Below are 14,621 nucleotides of genomic sequence, written 5' to 3'. Positions count from 1 at the left end.
TTCTACATATACGATCTTTTCTCCAGTGTTTGCACTGGTTTAGCTTCATTTTATGCCCGAGTTTAGGGCGGATAGTTTTGCTTTGTGTCGTCCGGTGCCTAGCTCGCCGTGATCGTATAGTGGTTAGTACTCTGCGTTGTGGCCGCAGCAACCCCGGTTCGAATCCGGGTCACGGCATTTTTTAAGAAGCACACATTTCTATAGAAAATAGATTACTCAAACGTTGTAAATATTATCGTGAACAGCATATCTGTAAATATGATGACGTTACAAACCAATCTAAAGAATATACCCCATTATGAATAAAATGTCCCCCTAGGCAAATACCAGCTATCTTTCTGTGCCCTTGGGGTCATTTTGTGTTTCTTTTTTGTTGTTTTGCGTCTCTTTTTGGTAATGATGCTACTTAATGTGGTCATTTTGTGTTCCTCTGAAGTAGATTTGTGTCTCTTTGTGGTCATTTGGTGTCTCTGAGTGTTGTTTTTCTCTCTTTGTGGTTATTTTGTGCCATTTAATTGAGCTCTGTGACTTTCAAATGAGGAATATTAACAATTACTATATTTTGTCTTATTAATCTAAATATGTAAAGTAATGAATTGTACTGAATAAATGTAGTGGAGTAAAACATGTTATATGAGAATTTCAGTTGAGTAGAGCAGAACCAGAAAATGTACAAGTACCTCAAATAAATATATATTTTCTTTGTTAACTTCCACCACTGCACAGGACTTAGTTTGACCCTCCCAAAACATTTTAACATGCAGTATTAGAAGGGGTGAGAGTTTTCCATACAGAAGGTCCCTGTTATCATCAGCTGGGGGCAGTCTTGCTCAGGAGTTCAGGATAGGATTGTATTGGTCCAAATTCTTTTATCCTAATGAAATACTATATGCCTTGTTTTATATTCAAGCATCAAATATGATAATTTTCTATAGGTTCTTGGGTGATTAGACATTGGCTACAGAGACAACTTTCTTAGGAAAAAAAATAGCAACGCTTTTTGGACGTTTCCCTAGTAGGTGCACATCAGAACTTCTCCATTAATTTAAAAAGTGTTATGTTGTGACCAGCATTTGTCAAAAAAGACATTAAACTCCATTGTGCCTTTTTGTATACATGTTGAACACACAAGCGTTATTAAATTAGCACAAAAATATAAGAAGACACTATTATGTCACTGAAAATACCATAGTGTAGAATGATGCTGCCTCTGTTCAAATGACTTAATGTATTTCAGTCAATATACCTAATTGCTTTTATCATTTGAGCAGGTTACCACAGAATAAATGTTTTCTTTCTCTGAGCTGCTGACAAAGCCCATCCTGGAAAAAAGGTCTGTTTCTTGTGTTTTGTCTGGATCTGAAACCCACTGAAAACATGACTTTCAGAAAGCATGGTGGATCCTGGGATCCACAGCAGTGCTACACTATTTGATTACACTTTTTTCAGCCCCTCACTGCATTTGTATATGCAATCCCCACAGCCTGGAATATCTTTGTGACAGCAGCTTTAGTCTGACCTGTTCTGAATATTACCACTCAGATGACTTAATTTTTCTATACAATGGTTTCATCATTGAACCTGAGGGACCTGGTAGCCATCACTAGACTTTCAAACAACTTGTGTGTTATTAAAATATCTGTAAGTACTAATACTCCTTGTCTTGTCTCTTTGCCTGTTGTGCATACTTTGCTTTTCACTGAGTCTTGATGAGTAGTAAACTACTACAGCAAGTGAGTGTGAATTCTACATCAACTGGATTGGCCACCGGATTTACAAGAAAGCTTGATTTACAGTGTACTGTTAGAAGATGTTAGCATGTCTATAGCAGCAGTCAGAGTCAACCCCGCCTCCAGATATCTATCCCTTTAGAAATGCCTCTCTGTCTGAACCCCACCACACACTGTTTGCCTGTTAAGATATGCTAATGTAATTCCACTTGTGTGTATCAGAGAAAACAATAGCACTAACTTCCAAGCTGCATTGCTGACACTGCACTTTCTTGACTGCTCAGACAAACTGGAGCACAGCACACAACACTGAAAAGTTTTTTGGTTGTGGTGGATGAGAACAGAAAGGTTATCTCAATGGTAAAACACAACACATCTTAACACCGTAAATCAGATTATTTATTGGTAGCCTGCTAGTTTCTGATATGGCACAATTTATAAACTTTATAAGCTATAAATAGTCAATTTTAATACATCATTTACTAAAGCTTTGTAGACTAGTTATCTACAGTTTATGCCATTAGTAAAACAACTTCTGGGTTGCCAGATTGTGGAAAATCCTCCTCCAGCACGTCATAATAACATTTATAACTGCAAACCTGATGGGGTAAAAAAAACCCTAAATAATTATTAATGATTTTACAAGCATTTACAACTCAATCATTACTGAAAAGAAAAACAAGTTGTTCCCAAAACATTTTATTTACATACAGGACACACTGTTGCAAGTGAGTTTTCTTAAATTCGAAATTTCACAATAATAGCCCTTGTAATCAACGGTTCTCACATTATCTCTGGTGTTATCTCTAAATTCATAATATTTTAGGTTTTGCACACTTCTGAGATAGCACAGGTTACTTAGGATGTGTTCTGTTTTCATTTGGCTTGAATCTCCAGTCAAGGCTCAGCCCTCTTCTGGTCACGTGTTCCGCGTACCGTCCAATCATGTGCCAGGAGACCACGGCTCGTATTTTTGAACAGATTGAGTATGGCCAGGCGTAGCTGAATGTTTCCCCGTTCCGTATCTGGTTGCAAAACATCGACAGGTCTTCCCTCGTGTGATGGATATGTTTTACCCTTCTCATATCGGTTGAATTGAAATTTTTAGCGGTGTCTGTTTGTGATAAATATGAGTTCTCATGTTATCACGCCTGGACCGTACCGAGCCACAAAACTGGTGAGTTAACGTTAACCGATAAGGTCATTATAGCTAAACAGAGCTGGCCGACTTGATAGCTAGCTTAATTTATTGTTATCGGCAAAAGCTTTTAACATTGTTTACACAACCTTATGGCGTTGTCCAGCGAATTCATGTTGAATGAAATTCTTGTCAACGTAACTGCTGGCTAAAAACACTTGAGTGTGATTATCAATTGATTAATACTGCATTATAATTTTAATAACCTACTGCAGAGCTAGCCCAGCTGCTCGTCGGGTTGCTCAGTTGCTCATCGACGTTTTAATTAACTGTGTTTGAAACTTCCGGATCATTCGTAAGACCAGATAGTGCGTTTCAGTTGTCTTTGTTGTATGTGGATTTTTACACAGATGATTTTCTTTTCTTTTTTGGTCAAATCTTCAACTATATCCTAACTTCACGTTTATGTCGGTGCAAATTATCAGTCATACAGGGCACAGTCAGCTGATAAAACGTAGAAAAAAATATCTGGACTTGGTTTTAGGTAGAAAACGTTTCACCTCTCATCCAAGAAGCTTCATCAGTTCTGTCCGACTGGTGGTGAGCTGAAGGTATTTACCCCCCCTGGGTGGTGTTTCAGTCCCTTGATGGCCAACAATGTCCCCTAACGACTCAGTCGTTATAGGCCGGTATCAGTGAGTGTCGTTACCTGTCTTTGACCGTAGGTACATGTGAGGGTTCAACGTCTGGTAAACCTCAAACTAAACTGCACTAATTCATCCCTCATTCTCCAGTGGTCCTTAATTTTTTTGCTGGTAGTAATGTCCCCTCATGATACATAGTCTGAGTTCTCTAATTAAATTGGATAATGTACCATCAGGTCAGCATGGACAGGTTGTTTAACTCTGTACTAAACTCTGTCTTTGTCCTCTTTAGTGGAATGAAGTCACCCGTCTGTTTCGGGCTGGTATGCCCCTCAGGAAGCATCGACAGAACTTCCGGCACTACTCCTCCTGCTTCATGGCCTCTGCTGCTGTGGATTGGTTGCACCAGCTGCTCTGCAGCAACAGCAATTTTGGCCCTGATGTCACCAGGCAGCAGACAGTGCAGCTCCTGAAAAAGTTTCTGAAGAACCATGTGATCGAAGATATGAAGGGCCGTTGGGGTACGGAGGACCTGGAGGACAACAACATGTTGTACAGGTAGGCAGAGTTTTGGAAAAACATTACTTTCTAATTATTAAGACACTATAATATGCATAAAAACTGATGTTGTTTAGGCTGCTCCGCACACAATTAAGCAGTCAATGTCCTTTTCTTTTTCCTCTCAGATTCCCCTCCTCTTCTCCTCTAAAGCCCATTCCCTGTCGAGCTCCACCTTCAGACTGCAGCTCCATAAAGAAAAGGCCATCACTGAGGGACAGAGAAGGTTTCTTCAAGTTTAGGAGTATCAAAAAGCACGAGAAGGAGACGCAGGTGGGTTAGGCTGGACATACTGTATATAATTTATGTGCTCCATAATAGAACAAGTTAGACTTTAGGCATTACTATCAATACATCACATCTGTCAGTCACTTTGAAGTCAGTTTATATTTATGTTTTGAAAGTGCACTCTAAAGCCAAAAAAAATATGTGGTGACGGCTTGTGTTCTGTTTGTTCCTTCCAGGAAAATGTCGATCCTGCGATCCATGCACAGGCAGAGGGACTGAGTCAGCCAGTTGGAGAGCAGGTCCAGAGGCGAGCACTGACAGTGGAGGATGAACGGGATATCTGGAGAGACATCACCCTGACCCAGTAGACACACAAATTCATTCGATAAACCCTTTCCATTTAGTTTTATACACATTTATGGCTTGTCATATTGTTACTGTATTGCAACTATAAGAATATCAGAAAAAGCTCTCATCTTTAGACAACTGATAGATTTATCAAGGAGAACAAATCTGATGCATAGAATACATGTTTCTTGTGTAATTAATATTGTGTTTCAGCTTGCAGAGGATTCTGGGTGTTGCATCTCTTGATGATGTTTTAGACCAGCGTTATGTAAACCCACAGAACATCATCCATAATATGACTAAAGTCACCAAGCATGGGGTGGTCACACTGGACGACAAGACCAGTAGGTTTACATTGCAAACACGCATCTTTCACTGGCTACTTGGATTCACTTTCTTGATACATAACAGATTTTGGTGATTTTTTATTTGAACAGATGTTAACACAGTTTCTCTTGGAAATGGAAAAAATGCACAATATTTTCTGCAAACAGTGATGCATAGTTACTTCTTATGCCATAAATTGAACAAAAATAAAAAATAAAAACATTATTATGGCATGGTGCAAAAGTTTGGGCACCCTACACAATCAGTACTTAGTAACACCTCCTCTGGCAGATATCACAGCTTGCAAACGCTTTTCATAGCCAGCTAAAAGTCTTTCAATTCTTGTACTTGGGATCTTCTCCCATTCTTCCTTGCAAAAGGCTTCTAGTTCTGTAATATTCTTTGGTCGTCTTGCATGCACAGCTCTTTTAAGATCTACCCACAAATTTTCAATGATGTTTAAATCAGGGGACTGTGATGGCCATTCCAAAACCTTCAGCCTGCGTCTCTTGAGGTATTCCATAGTGGATTTCGAGGTATGTTTAGGATCATTGTCCTGTTGTAGAAGCCATCCTCTTTTCAGCTTCAGCTTTTTTACAGATGGTGTGATGTTTGCTTCCAGAATTTGCTGGTATTTAGTGGAATCCATTCTTCCCTCCACCCGTGCAATGTTTCCTGTGCCACTGGCTGCAACACAACCCCAGAGCATGATAGATCCACCCCCATGCTTAATAGTTGGCAAGGTGTTCTTTTCATGAAATGCTGCTCCTTTTTTTCTCCAAACATGCCTTTGCTGATTGTGTCCAAAGAGTTCTATTTTAACTTCATCAGTCCACAGCACTTGTTTCCAAAACGCATCGGGCTTCTGTAGATGTCCTGTTGCATACTTCAGACGTTGGATTTTATGATGGGGACGCAGATAAGGTTTTCTTCTGCTGACTCTTCCATGAAGGCCTTGTCTGTGCAAGCATCGCTGCACAGTGGAACGGTGCACCACCACTCCTGAGTCTGCTAAATCTTCCTGCAGGTTTTTTGCAGTCAAATGGGGGTTTTGATTTGTCTTTCTGACCAGCATACGAGCAGTTCTGTCCGAGAGTTTTCTTGGTCTTCCAGATCTCATCTTGACCTCCACAGTTCCCCTGATCTGCCATCTCTTATTTACATTTCTTACTGTGGAAACTGCAAGCTGACAACGCTTTGCTATCTTCTTGTAGCCTTCTCCTGCATTGTGGGCGTCAATAACTTTCATTTTCAGGGTCTTACACAGCTGCTTAGAGGAACCCATGGTTGCTGGGTGTCCACAAGTGTGTGCACAAGGTTTGAAGAGTCAAAGTATTTGTACAGCTTTGAAATTGGCATTTACCAATGACAGCTGTTGCTGTGCATCAGATCTAACGAGCTGATTAAGGTCTGATACCTTGTGAGAGACTTTGAGACTCTGGAACTCTTAGGGTGCCCAAACTTTTGCACCATGCCATAATAATGTTTTTATTTTTTATTTTTGTTCAATTTATGGCATAAGAAGTAACTATGCATCACTGTTTGCAGAAAATATTGTGCATTTTTTCCATTTCCAAGAGAAACTGTGTTAACATCTGTTCAAATAAAAAATCACCAAAATCTGTTATTTATCAAGGGGTGTCTAAACTTTTGCATAAGACTGTACTGTGCATTATAAAAGAACTGTAATGAGCATTGACCATGTGACTTAAATTATTAGCACTGTTTGTTAGGTAATACAAACGACAGGCATTACAGACAGCAACTAGTAACCAGTCTAACATGTGATCTCTCCAGATGACCTTCCACACTGGGTTTTGTCTGCCATGAAGAGCTTGGCCAACTGTGAGTAGCAGCGAGCTGCTTAGTCGCCTCTGTCCTACGTTAACATTGCTAGGATTTGAGCAACAAGGGGAAAACATGAATTATGTTTCATTTGTGTTTTTAATTGAGTAATGCATAATTTTCCTATACCTAAACTTACATTTTGACTTTCCAAAGCTTGACATGAATAGCAACAACGAATTACTTTATTTACTGCATATTTTTAGCAATCTTATTGGTTTGCAGTGTAGTCTGTGTTGGTTTCTTGAGCAAAGTCAAAGTTTTCAGACATCCTTCACTCCTGAGACTCAAACATTAACCTGCTGTTTTGTTTCCAGGGCCAAAGTATGACAGTGCACAGCCATCCTATCCTGGCTTTGAGAGAGATGTCTTCAAAACAGTGTCTGATTACTTCTACAGCCTTCCGCAGCCGTTACTCACATATGAACTGTATGAACTGTTTATCAATGTCCTGGGTAGGTGGACTACTTCCAGTTACTCTTGGCCATTGGGGGAAAAAAAAACAGCTAAATGTTTTGTTGTTGGTGCTGTGCTACAAGGAAACTGCTCAAATATTAACAATGTTTCAGGATCTTGTTGTTCAGGCATATTTCTACTCTGTGGTTGTTTGCTTTGACGTCTAACAGTGCCTTTTGACTCCTTGTTGTCACTTCTGATTGTGGAGTCCTAACAGTGATATGAGCAGCTGTTCTCTCTGTGCTGTTGTATGCCCCTTATGTCTTGTCTGACCAGCTGATGGATCTGTATGTCCAGTAAAGGTTTGAACTAACTTAACCCTCTCCCCCTCCTTCTACTGTCTACTTGCACTGACACTTTGCTTCCACCACCTGCCCCTCTCCACCTCTGTGTTTCTGCGTCTGCTCTCAGTGTTTTGTGGATACGTTGCTGCACCCGCTACACGCCAACCTGAGAAATGCAAGAAGCCTGACCCCCCCTCAGCCCCCCTGCCAGCCAAGACATCCTTCTGCTCCACAGAGTGTCTCCTCCTGTCACTGCTCCGACAGGGGATGTGTGATGAGACGGAGTCACCAATGACAGAGGTGCTTGGTGGTAAGCTTCAGTCAAGGCTGGCAGCAGTTGAAGGAGGCGGTGCAGGTGAAGGCCAGCTAGGCGGCAGCTGCCTGCACCTCAGCACAGTTTCCACAAAACGTCAAACCAGGAGCTGTTCACTCGAAACCATCCTCGACGACTCTGCCCCTCTCACCCGACAACAGCTGTTTCTGTCCAGTGACAGTCTGGCATCCTGCACCTATGGCAAGAGGAGCCAGGATGACAGTCCTGCTATAACAATACCACACAGTAGTTCAGACTTTGCACCTCTGTCCAAAGCAGCCCCAGTTAGTGACCAGTTACCAGTAGCTCCAGGAGGTACAATTAGAAACAGACTGTCTGTAGTTTCTATGACTGGACTGTCAGGCTCACAGAGGTCACGTCCTTTGCAGCCACGCAGCATAGGCAGCTGTCTGGACATTGTCCTAGAAACCAGGGATGAAGATGTCAACGACTCCATACGGTGGGGCCGAGCAGCCAGCTGCCTCAACATGAACACTCTTGCAGACCAGCATCCCTCTTCCTCTGCTTCACATCCTCCCTTGTTGACTTCCTGTCATCCCTTCTCTTCTTCCTATCATTCTTTTTCTTTCTCTTCATCTGCTATGGCAAAAGTACAAGGGTCTCATGCTGCTCTAGGACCCAGACCCGCCTCCAGTACCTCTAATCTTTGGATGCTTCCTGCACCTGCTGTTGTCCGGCGCTGCCTCAGCTCTCTGGATGTGCCCGAGTTGCCTCGACCTGTTTCACTGTTCAAAGCGCCTGTGTGTGTGTCCACCAGTACCTCCCACCCTCCCCAAACCAAACCTGAGCACAGTAAGATGATCTCCCCTCTACCTGTCTGTGTTTCTGCTTGTCTGTCAGTGTTTAATCAAACTAATCACATCTAACATCTAACCACTGCTAGTATGTGAGGTTTTAAATGAGTCTTCACTTAGAAATACATCTGCTGTTGAAGTCAGTGGGTGAAGTTGAGATGTCAGTTTAAGAACATTCCTTTTTTGGTGGACTGTGTTATTTAATATTCTCAAGATTACAGCAAACATGATGACAAAAAGAATGAAAGAAGAGCACAGAGCTTAGGTGCAGTTTGTTAGATGGTTTAAACCATGCAGCACATTACATGTTACCTGTGTTTGGCATGTTTTCTTATATTTGATTCAGCACAGATACTCTATCGTTTAACAAGCTGAAAACAGCCTCTGACCACGAGCTCTTAGTGTAGTGCTGCAAATAAATGTAACAAACCAGGTAGTCCTGATCTACCACTGTGTACTGTGCCACAATTTAAAGATAAGATCACATTTTAATCATTAGCATCTCTGCAGTGTACCTCCCATCTGCCAGGAGCAGCACTGTTTTCTGTTAGAAAGAAAGAACGTTTGCTTTTGTAGGTCACCAGCAAGGTTTTCTATCATCTGACAAGTGAGTGGATCTGTTACTGAAATGTTCAAGTTTCAGGAGATATCCATGCAGGGAACTGGGATATAGATGCTTTTAATAGCATAGTACCACACATAAACATCACCCAATCCATCATGCACCACTAGCTTTGTTTAATCTTGTCATTCATCCATCATGTGTCTAATCTAGTGAATGTGATGCAGCAGTGATGGATAAATGTGGTCATGAAGAGAGATTCTACTGCTGCTAGGTCCTCTGCTGACTGCAGTACACATTTCACCTGGCTCTGTGATCGTTACTCTGTATATGTTTATAGGCCTTCTTCAGCCTCAGTGTGAGCGTGTAGCAATCGAGGCCCTGCAGCTCTGCACCCTCCTCCTCCCCCCCGCCTCCCGCAGGAAGTTGCAGCTCCTCATGAGGATGATGTCACGCATCAGTCAGAACGTGGACATGCCTCGCCTCCACCCTGCCATCGGCACCCGAACACTTGTGAGAAACTCCTCTAGAACTAACAGATGATGTGCATATTTGTTCCCATGTAGGAATAATTTTGCTTCCTGGGGATCAGAGACATCCTGTTGTATTCAGCTGCTTTACGCACAGTTTTATTTTTTATAATCACACAGTTTTATTTCTTTGCATTTGTTCATTTATGTGTATTGGTGCCTGTTGACTGTTCTGTGATTCTTGTTTCAGATGGTCCACACATTCTCCAGCTGTGTCCTGGGCAGCGCTGAGGAGTGTGATTTGGACGAGCTGTTAGCTACCAGGCTGGTGTCATTTCTAATGGACCATCAACAAAGCATCCTGTCAGTCCCAGGCTACCTGCTCAGTGCCATCACTGACCGCATACAGTACCTGCGCACAGCACAGGTACACCATTATACTGTTACAGTGTATGCATCCTGGGTGCATATGGGCAAACAAAAACCATGTGCACAGATACCTCATGCACACTATAAAGTTGAAGTCATTCGCTTACATAAACCTCAGCCAAATGTCTTTAAACTCAGTTTTTCCCACCACCTGACATTTAATCCTGTAAACATTTCCTGTCTTAGGTCAGTTAGGATCACTACTTTAAGAATGTGAAATGTCGGAGTAATAATGGAGAAAAAGATTTATTTCAGCTTTTATTTCTTTCATCACGTTCACAGTCAGAAGTTTACATACACTTGGTTAATATTTAGTAGCATTGCCTTTAAGTTGATGCTTCAAGAGATGTTGCTTCAATATATCCACACAATCGTCCTTCCTCATGATGCTATCTGTTCTGTGAAGTGCCCCAGGTGACATCTGTGGAGTGGTTAGAAAAGCAGTTTTAATGTCTTCAACCTAAGTGCACGTAAACTTCTGACTTCAACTTAATATGTTTATATTTCTACAAACACAGCAAAGGCAAGTCAATACATACAAAAGGCCCGATATGGTTGAGAACTCCTACAACAACACAGTACATTTGATGGTAATGATGGGAACCAGAGGGAACCAGACAATCCAAACAATAATGCGCAAAACATTTAAAAGAAAATGAGTAATCCTTTCTTTTTTTCCTCACTTTTTGGGATGTTGCATCAATATATGGTGTATTTTCATCCTATTTTCATAGATTTGTGCTTCATTGACTATGAAATGACTTATCATTACAGACAAATCGCCTCCAGTCTCACCTCTGATTGGTGCAGGTTATCATAGATTCTTGACTTGCCTTCTGATGAAAGCTGAATATCCTTGAAACAGATCCTTGTTTTAGCTTAATGACAGTGTAGATAAATCATTTTAAGAAGGTTTTATAAAGCTGAGAGGGAAATAATGACACCTGTGCAACCTGTCTAGATTACCATGCAAGTTTTAATTCTTATCGCAGATAAAAGGAAAATGTCACCAGTGGAAAATCTGGAATAGGTGAATAAGCAGAATTGGTCGCCAAAGTGGAACTTTGCTTTGTCTGCACTGAATATCTCTCAGCACAGACCTACAGACACCGACATGATGTTTTTTACTCTCCTGACCCCAGGTCCCTGTCGACGGTGTTTCTGACACCTGTGATCCAGCTTGTGTTCCATTGCCAATCTATGCGTTCTGCCATCAAATTAGCAGTGCCGAGTTTGAACAACAAAAGCTGGCGTCTTCTCAGAAAGCCATGGAGGAGTTACTGGAGATCCTGCTGACAGACCAAAACTTAAGTGAGAAGGACAGGCGCAAGAAACTGAAACAGGTAAACACTGTAATGCTCACTCAGACATTAGTGTTTTAACATAACAAGGAAATAGCTGGAGCAGCATGTTATAGAGCCATACCAGTACTGGATTTCTTTTAAAGCACATGCCAATAATCTGTGTTTTCATAATTGGAGAGTGATTTGTTGGCCTATATTTTTTAGCATGAACACATAATGTGAACACTTTAGATCCCTCAAATTTGATTATTGAAGATTTGTAACCAAGTTATAATATGTACTTAGTAAACTTGTCATAAGTGTTTTTACATTTCTTGTTACTTATCTGCCAACTTGTATGCTGAACCAGTATATCAGCTAATATCAACTTGTCAGCCTCTCTGAGTTATCAGCCAAGCTTTAGTGCATAACATTTAGCTAGACAGCGTCAGTATCTTACTTTCCACAGGGGTGTTGATGCTGGATTTGTTGACCTGAAGACCAAATAAGTTTATACTGTATTTGCTCCATGCACCGGTTTGTGTATAGCAGTTTCACACCATTACAGTTAAGTCCTGCTGCTCCACTCTGAACTAACAACTCCAGTTATTCCAGGTTCTGTTTTAACCAGTGTACATATAAGCAACATTTACATTAGAATTTCAGCTTGTTAAAGTTTCTAAATGATCACATTAGTAGCGTTTTGCTGACATTTGTGTTTGCAAATTAAGACTTATTCCTCTGGAGGCATCTGGCACATGTCTAGTTGTCTGTCATAATCATACAACTGTCTACACAAAGTGCATAGCAGGTTGATTGTGTATTGGATTCTGTGGATGCTCTCCAGTCAACACTGTGCCTGGACATGTCCTGTGTAGACACGGACGGGGGACTTAAGCAGAATTTAAATTCTGTCCAGACTTCATGTCAGATGAAGTCACTCAGTCAGGAGTTTGTGTCTGCTTTAGTTTCAGAAGCAGTACCCAGAGATCTACCGTCGACGGTTCCCGTCCTCAGGGGGAGAGGATCAGACCAACAACAAGCCAAAGATTAAACCCCCCCTCCTCAACATCAAGAAGACCAGACATTTCAGCATCAGGAACTGAACTGTTGCCATGACAGAAGCGGCAGTTTGTTGTCCTTGTTTCACTGTAGCTGCACTGACGACACTGGGAAAACCTCAGCCGTTAACTTTTTCTTGTTGCATAGGAAGCACCGTTATTCCTGTTGTGTCTCATCTGTGTGCTAATGCAGGCTGGCATGCTTCTACAATGTGTATATTCATGTTGTGTGTTTGGTGTGTGTGCCAGCAGCTGAGTAGGAAGAAGTTGGGTGGACAGACGGTAGTTTCTTAGAGCAGTTCAGTTTGAACGCTTTTATGATGAAGGGTTTTGTTTTTGCTAACATGTTAGTTTAGTTTTGTCGGCTTCTGTGTTTGTTTGGATCTCGTTACCCGTTTCCCTCTCACCCCTCCTTCCCTCTCTATTGCTAGCTGATACTTGTGTGTGTTTACTTGTATGGCTATAGAGTGTAAGGACCAGTTTGAGTTTTATACCATGGGAGTGACGACATTTTGACCAGTTCCTACTTTCTGACACAGAGTCAAAGGGCTGTTTGAAAGTTAAGACTTGGTTTTAGGGTTTGGGATAATGGACTAGAGAATGCATTCTGGCAAAGAAAGCCCACAGACTATGTGTGTGCATGTGTGTAAAGCTTCAGAGTGCTTTTTGGGAGAAAATATACATATGGGAATAATTAGATTTTAGATTAATTTATATCTGATTGATCATGTTGGGAGCAGTGCTATGTATCTTTGCCTTAATTGTGTCTTGTCCTGTGAAATGTTTTAGTTTACTAATCATTTCAGATTGCAGGCTTTATTTAAATTGCTCTTGAGTCTTTTAGAAGTCTGATGTCAAACCTTTCCTTTGTCAAACTTTTTGTTTGTTTTGTTTTTTTTAGCACGGCAGTCTTTTCTTATTTTTTTTGTACATTTCATTTATATTCGGTGTGATCTGGGAGATTATCTCACCCCACTTTTGTATTTCTCATTTGTGTGTCTCATCTTACATCCCTGCTTACTTTTTTGGACACAAAAGTATTTTGCACTGGGTTTAGCCATTATGAATGGCCAGCAAATGTCAATCATCCCAATGGTTAACTTATATATATTTAATGCATGTTGGACTCCATAAAGAAGGTTTCATCAGACACATCAGATATTTTGCTGCAGCTTTTCCTTAAAGTTTGGTAACATTTTTTTTTTTTCCATGACATCTGTCACATTTAAGTGCATGGATGTAGCTGAAGTCTAGTGGCATCCATTAACTTCAGTGATGGATGGTAATGAGTTTTTGGTACTGTAAGCTGAAGTGCAGTACAGAAGCCATATTATGTCGAGGTCTAAGGAAATTAACCAAACTTGATGTCAAGCTTTTTTCTTTTTTTTTTTTTCTTTTTTATTTATCTTAGGTTGTATGAAGTATTCCTTCTGTCCTGATATGTTTGCTTATACCTCATCTCATCAGTTGTGTTTTTGGCAAAGACTTACAGAGAATTGGATGTTGTACACCTACAGTTACACTCTTTTCTATACATAGCGTACTATGCAAAGTCCTGGGAAATAAACTTGTTCAGCTGGTCTTTTTACATATGGCTTTGTCCTATTTCTGTTTACAGTTATTTGCTATACTGTATGTTATTTAGTATGCCAGGTCCAAAACGCAACATAGCCCATGTGTGCTTCCCTGAGGATCTCTGACCATCTTGGTCATTTTGTCGAGTACTGGAGCCAACTTGTCTACTTCATTTACCAAGTAATTAATGGCTGGATTGTTTTATGAACTCCCATTCATGTTAGTGACTCATGAAACTTTACTCCAGCGTGTGGAGCAAAATATTAATGAGACAAGGCCAGCGTGCTCATAAAGACAATATGCTGATCTGACTAGTAACTACATTTACTCAAGTACTGTACTTAAGTATCATTTTGAGGAATCTGTACTCTTTACTTGAGTATTTTCATTTTCTCCTACTTTGACTTTGCTACATTTTAGAAACAAATATTGTACTTTTTACTCCACTACATTTATTTGGTAACTTTAGTTACTAGCTATTTTTCAGAATCAGATTAAAATACAATATAATTTTCACACTTTAGTGAATTCCCCACCAGGGATCAATAAATACCT

The 14,621-nt window shown here is 40.7% G+C and overlaps 1 protein-coding gene and 1 non-coding gene across 2 annotated transcripts; both read left to right on the top strand.

The window, feature by feature from the left end:
• Window positions 1-105: 105 nt before the first annotated feature.
• On the top strand, window positions 106-177 carry trnah-gug (transfer RNA histidin (anticodon GUG)). Its single transcript has one exon. It is a non-coding gene; the product is annotated as a tRNA-His (tRNA).
• A 2,507-nt stretch (window positions 178-2,684) lies between these two features.
• On the top strand, window positions 2,685-14,205 carry depdc1a (DEP domain containing 1a). Its single transcript, XM_020587214.1, has 12 exons — window positions 2,685-2,907; window positions 3,805-4,070; window positions 4,199-4,343; window positions 4,535-4,662; window positions 4,860-4,990; window positions 6,771-6,818; window positions 7,136-7,273; window positions 7,686-8,684; window positions 9,589-9,761; window positions 9,969-10,145; window positions 11,290-11,490; window positions 12,399-14,205. Exons 1-12 carry the CDS (start codon window positions 2,860-2,862, stop codon window positions 12,534-12,536), a joined length of 2,592 nt encoding a protein of 863 aa, XP_020442870.1. The 5' UTR covers window positions 2,685-2,859; the 3' UTR covers window positions 12,537-14,205.
• The last annotated feature ends 416 nt before the right edge of the window (window positions 14,206-14,621 follow it).

Source organism: Monopterus albus, unplaced genomic scaffold (assembly GCF_001952655.1).
Source record: "Monopterus albus unplaced genomic scaffold, M_albus_1.0 scaffold444.1, whole genome shotgun sequence".
NCBI classification, from domain to species: domain Eukaryota; kingdom Metazoa; phylum Chordata; class Actinopteri; order Synbranchiformes; family Synbranchidae; genus Monopterus; species Monopterus albus.
Note: the sequence above shows the minus strand (reverse complement) of the source record. Positions and strands in the feature narration are given on the sequence as shown.

Coding starts and splice junctions, on each gene's coding strand:
- depdc1a (XM_020587214.1), top strand. CDS start 2,860: ATGAGTTCTCATGTTATCACGCCTGGACCGTACCGAGCCACAAAACTG. Junction 2,908..3,804: donor CGTACCGAGCCACAAAACTG/GTGAGTTAACGT, acceptor TGTCCTCTTTAG/TGGAATGAAGTCACCCGTCT. Junction 4,071..4,198: donor GACAACAACATGTTGTACAG/GTAGGCAGAGTT, acceptor TTTTCCTCTCAG/ATTCCCCTCCTCTTCTCCTC.